General features: G+C 57.0%; 1 protein-coding gene across 1 annotated transcript; it reads right to left on the bottom strand.

Annotated features, from left to right (window-relative positions):
* Positions 1–542: 542 nt before the first annotated feature.
* On the bottom strand, positions 543–5,422 carry RAX (retina and anterior neural fold homeobox; the record flags this gene model as incomplete). Its single annotated transcript, XM_080821957.1, has 3 exons — positions 543–1,043; positions 4,571–4,824; positions 5,134–5,422. 3 exons carry the CDS (start codon positions 5,420–5,422, stop codon positions 543–545), a joined length of 1,044 nt encoding a protein of 347 aa, XP_080678083.1.
* Positions 5,423–5,635: the final 213 nt, after the last annotated feature.

Below are 5,635 nucleotides of genomic sequence, written 5' to 3'. Positions count from 1 at the left end.
CTCTGCTTCCCCTGACCCACCCCATCCGTCACCGCAGCCTTCGGGTACCCCTGTCCGCCTCCCTTCCCGCCACCGCAGTGCTGGGCGCCCTTCACCGGAGTCAAACAAAAACAAGGCAGTCTTTAATTCTCCTTCCCAACACTTCAAACTACGCATACAAACAGTCCCTCAAACTATACTCCTCGGCCTCCCCTTCCTCCCAGTTGTGGTTTTCCGGGGTAGCCACGCCGTCCGGGAGCGGCCGAGGTCAGGCGCGTTGGGTCCCCTGAACCCCGAGGGGCCGGGCCGCCTCTCCCCCTCCAGCAGCAGGGCCGGGGGTCCGTGGGGGTGGAGGGGTGGTGGCCAGAGGGCCTCGGCGGGCCGCAAGGTTAGTCCTCCCCGGCGAGCCAGGAGCAGACGCGCGTCCGAGACCCAGGCCCGGCCGCAGCTTCAGGCGGCTCGGGAGGGTGGCCGTGTGGGGAACTCAGGGGGAAGGGCGCGCGCCTGCCGGTCCGGGTCGGTTCCCAGGACTGTCGTCCGGCCCGATCCGGTCTCGGGTGCCCCTAGAGGGCCTGCCACGGCTTCCCGATGGCCTGGATGTGCTCCTTGGCCTTGAGGCGCAGAGCCGCGATGCTGCTGTTGCGCGGGTCCGCCTCGTCCAGCGGGAACTTGTCCCCGAAGCCGGGCGCGCACGGGTAGGCGGGCGGCGGCGGCCCGAGGGGCTGCAGGCCGGGGCCCAGCGGCGGGGAGTTCAGGAAGGGCGGCGGCGGCGGCGGCGGCGGCGTGTAGCTGGCGGGCAGGCTCTGCGCCGGCGGCCCGAAGCCCGGCAGGCTCTGCAGCGCGGTGGCGCCCCCGCCGGGCAGCGGCGACCCCAGCCACGACTCGAGCGGCAGGGCGCCCCCCGCCGGCCCGCCGCCCCCGCCGGGGCTCGCCCCGAGGGGCGCCAGAGCCGCCGACGGCGGGGAGCGGCTGAAGGAGAGGAGGGGCGAGTCTTGCAGCTTCATGGACGACACTTCGAGCTTCTCCTGCCGCCGCCACTTGGCCCGTCGGTTCTGGAACCACACCTGCGGAGGCAGCACAGCGGCCGTCGGCTGCGGCGGAGGCTCGGGCCGCGCCCCCGCCCTGCTCCCCCCGCCCCTACCCGGGCGGCCCGGCCGGGACGAGTCCGTCACCCCCAGAGAAAACTGGGCCTGGACTCTATCGCACCACCTCCCCACCCCGACGCTCTCCTTTCTTTTCCACCCCGTTTCTCCTTGTTGCCTCGTCGCTCCTCCCGTTTCCTCTGAGTCTCTGTCTCATCCTCGTCCCACCCCCGTCCCTGGTTACCGCACCCACAGCTGTGGCTGTGTCTGTTTCCGACTCCCGACGCGGAGTGCGTGCTCAGAAAAAAAGGGAGGTTAACCTTGGGAATCGGACCTAAGATTTTGGAAAGCAGATCTCACCAAATTTCGGGGACCTGCTGCTTGGCAGCTCCTCCTGGCCCTTCCGTTTAGAAGTTTCTTCCTCCCTGTATGGCCCCGTTCTCAGGGCTGGGAGTTTGGCTCAGACTCTCTTGTGCTTTTCTTTGTAAAATGTTTTAAAATATTTTATGGGGCGGCTGGGTGCCTCAGTGGGTTAAACGTCTGCTTTTGGCTCAGGTCATGATCCCAGGGTGTTGGGATCTAGTCCCGCATCCAGTTCCTTGCTCACCGGGGAGCCTGCTTCTCCCTCTCCCCTGCTGCTCCCCCGCTTGTGCTCGCTCTTGCTCTTGCTCTATCAAATAAATAATCTTTAAAAAATAAAAATATTTTTTATTTCATAGAGAGCACAAGCAGGGAGAGCGGCGGGCAGAGGGAGAGGGAGAAGCAGACTCCCCGCTGAGCAGGGAGCCGGACAGGGGGCTCCATCCAAGGACACTGGGATCCTGACCTGAGCCAAAGGCAGTGAGTGCTTAACCACACTGAGCCACCCAGGCCTCCGGACTCCCTGTGCTTTACCCACCTTTTGTCTCTATTATAAACATAGGTATAAGCAAATACTCTAAGTACCTTAACTAGCAGCACAGGATATTAAAATACTGCTATTTCCAGGAATTACTGGTTATGATAACTAGTAGGAAAAAAGTGGGTTTATTTTATCCTAAACTTTTTTAAGTTGCTGCTTTAATAAGATATCGATTCTTCTTTAATTGCTATCCCTTTAGTATTTCCGGTATTTCTTATAAATGGCTTTCAATGATTACAATCGTTCAAGTTTATTATATTTACATGACTTTTGGGGGGTCAATTATGACATTACTCTAAGATGAGTTCAATGAATTAAATTCTCTTTTTGCTTTTTTTTCCTTACATATAGAAAGTCTGCACCAAGAGTGAAGTCTGATCTCTTTCTTTTTTTTTAAAAGATTTTTAAAAATTTATTTATTTGACAGAGAGAGATCACAAGTTGGCAGAGAGTCAGGCAGAGTGGGGGGCAGGCTCTCCACTGAGCAGAGAGCCCTATGTGGGACTCGATCCTAGGACCCTGAGATCATGACCTGAGCCGAAGGCAGAGGCTTAACCCACTGAACCACCTAGGTGCCCCTCAAAGTCTGATCTCTTAATGATAAAACGCCCGTTACTTATTTGGTAAAAGCACAAGAAAAGGCGTAATTAAGGTTTCACTACCAAGTTACTACCCCTGGAAACAGAACAGAGAGAACTGGGCTAGAAAGTACTTTCACCAAACTGGTGGCTTCAGTGTTATATTAATGGAAAGAATTAGAGGATGGCTGAGACCTTAAAAGGGAAAAGGCAGTTTTGAGTCAGTGGGGAGGGGACCTCTTAGAAGCACGGAGAAAACAGCCACCCAGCACCTGGGCAGGGCAGGGCAAGTGTATATGTAAGACTAGGATTTGGGGGAAAAAAGGACAGAAAAGTTAAGTATCCTTGTCCCCTTCCCACAAAAGATTCATCTCCATACAGGAGGCCCTAATTTCCCCAGAAACATTAGTTATTTGGTGATAAAAGAGAAAAGAGAAACAACAGCTTGGGGAGGGCTCCCATCCCACTGCTTCCTCCAATTCCCTGCATGTCCCACTCTGGCCCCCAAAATATTGGCTACAGTCTTCCACCCAGTATTCAAAGGCAGAGAGCTACAGACTGGGAGAGTCGGCTCTTAGAGGGCTGTACTGTTCCCCTCCACACAGCTGGAGGCCCATGGTAGACCGCCCCCTCCGTCTGATTACATCATAGCCATGTGTTAAGAACCCGCCATATGCTGGGCACTGTGCTGGCCCCGTGGTCACAGAGAAGTCACATACACTGTTCTCAAGAAGCTGACAACTTAGAGGAGGAGCCAAAATCTGTGAACAGATAAAGAGGGAGGAAGGAAGATAGGACAGAGGTGGTATCCAGTGTGAAGGTAGCCTCGCGCTGGCTGTGCCTGTGGTCTGTAAGGGCACTGGGAGGCTTTGTCTCTCCTCTTCCTTCATCCTTTACTTCTGTCCCTTTCTTCCCCCTACCCCAGCCTCTCCCTGAAAAAAGCAGGTACTAAAGTGTCCACACCTTCAATGAAACCATTGCAGTTCTACAGCTGCAGATTAAGAGAAATTGAACTGTCCTCGCAAGTGAATCCTGAGTTACACTAGGGAATTATTTTTTTTAAACCATGACATTCACTCATTACTTTAAACTCCTAATATAATAAGCAGAAGAGACAAAAGGCAAAAAGCTTGTCCTCTTTTAGCTTTACGGTAAGGCTAAAAGCTCCCAAACATCTGAATATCTTCACTTCCTGGGAATCTAATTCATTAGACACACACAAAAATCCCACCTTAGTTCCATTGCCTTTCAGAGGCAGCGAAATTTGTTCCCAATGACTCCCTTTCAGGCCTCTGTAAACTCTCCTAATTTGGAAATCCTCCCAGATTTTTCACAGATGACTAGCAAATATTTAAGGCTTTCAAATATTTTAATGATCAGGGATTAAAGATAATTCAGCTTTAATTAAAGCAAAAACCCTTTTACAAAAGAGAGAGAGAGAGAGGAAGGAAGGAAGGAAAGAAGGAAAGAAAAGAAAAGAAAAGTCAAGTCCTCTCTGCGATAGTGAGAGGTTTGGATGGATGTGCACCGAAGAAGCCCAAGTCAGTTTCTTAAACAAATCCACCAAAACTTTCAACTGCAGGCGTCAGAGCCCTTGCAAAAGACTGGGTTTTCAGATCTGGACAGAGTGAGTCACTAGGGTGACTAGGGTGACTAGGGTGGCATTTGGGGTCCCAATCCGGGAGGCTGCCTCCATCCCCTCTCCACTCACCGCCTCCCGCCCCAATCCTTGGCAGCGCCCTGTAATGAGCTGTCGCCCTTCATCTCGCCAGCCATGCCCTAGTGCTCTCTTTAGGTTCGAAGAGGGAGACCCCTCAAAAGAGAGATCCTCCTACGGAACAGACTGTCCAAAGGGCGGTGGTGGGACACCCGCAAGATCGGCGACGCTCCTCTGAGGCTCGGGGCGAGCCCCGTCGAGGAAGACCAATGGGAGAGTGTCACAATAAATGCGTGGACGCCCGGGGATTCGGCGGAGCACTGGCTGCAGCCAGGGCCTGGGGCCCTCCCGGGGACCGATCTGGGAGCTTTACCTGGACGCGGACTTCGGGTAGGTTGACCTTGCCGGCCAGCTCCTCGCGGCTGTACACGTCGGGGTAGTGAGACTTCTCGAACGCGCGTTCCAGCTCGTGTAGCTGATACGTGGTGAAGGTCGTGCGGTTCCGCCGGTGCTTCTTCTTGGGCTGCTCCTCCTCCGACAGCTTCGCGTCCGCGGTGGCGGGACCGACCGGCAGCCCGGGGCTCGGCCGTGCTTCTCCAGGCTCCTTGGGGCAATAGGGTCGAGGGACTGGGACGAAGAGGCCCCAGACGGTCAGAGACACTCTGGGAGTTCTCTCTGGGCCCACTTCACCTACCCTTGGGCGCCGGCAGCAGGACGCGGGCTGCTCCTGGGCGCTGGGCCAGGAGGTCGGGGTAAGGCCGTAGGGGCCCCTAAGGTTTCTCTGAACACAAATTGGAGTCTCCTGCTCTGCACACTAACTCAAACTCCGCGCCCAGATGCCTTAATAAAAGTCAAGGCCCGGGCTTATTCGTCTTGCAGAGCTCCTACGTTTGGGCACCGCTCAGGACCCTGCAGCAGCCAGGGGTGCACACTCACCTTCGCACTCCGGAGCAGACGCGGGGGCAGGCTGCGGGGAGGGCTCGCCGCTTCCCCCGGGCGCCTTGGGGCAGGCGACCCGCGCGCCCGGCCTCCTATCCCGCTCCTTCGCGCCCCGGGCGCCCGTCTCCGCAGAGAAGGAACCGAGGATCGCGTCGTCCTTGGTAAATCCCAGGATAGCCTCGATGCTGTGCAGCCGCGAGGCGCTTCCTCCCGGGTTGCGGAGCAAGTGGCCGGCAAGCGAGAAGCTGCCGTCGGCCATGGCGGGGGCGCAGGCCGGCAGGTGCATGGGGAGCGCCAGGAGGCGGGAGGGCGCTGCCCGCGCTCTCGCAGCGCCGCCCGCTTTGGAGACCCAGAGAAGAGACCCTAAGTCGGTGCCTCCCGGGTACCGCCGTCCCACCCGCGTGGTCCGACTCAAGGTCAAGCTTGGCGGGTGACGCGGGCCCGGGCCGCGCACGCCGGAGGTGGGCGAGCGCTCCGCCCGCCGCGGCCTGGGTCTCTG

This window comes from Martes martes (genome assembly GCF_963455335.1).
Source record: "Martes martes genome assembly, chromosome: 13".
Lineage (NCBI taxonomy): Eukaryota > Metazoa > Chordata > Mammalia > Carnivora > Mustelidae > Martes > Martes martes.
Note: the sequence above shows the minus strand (reverse complement) of the source record. Positions and strands in the feature narration are given on the sequence as shown.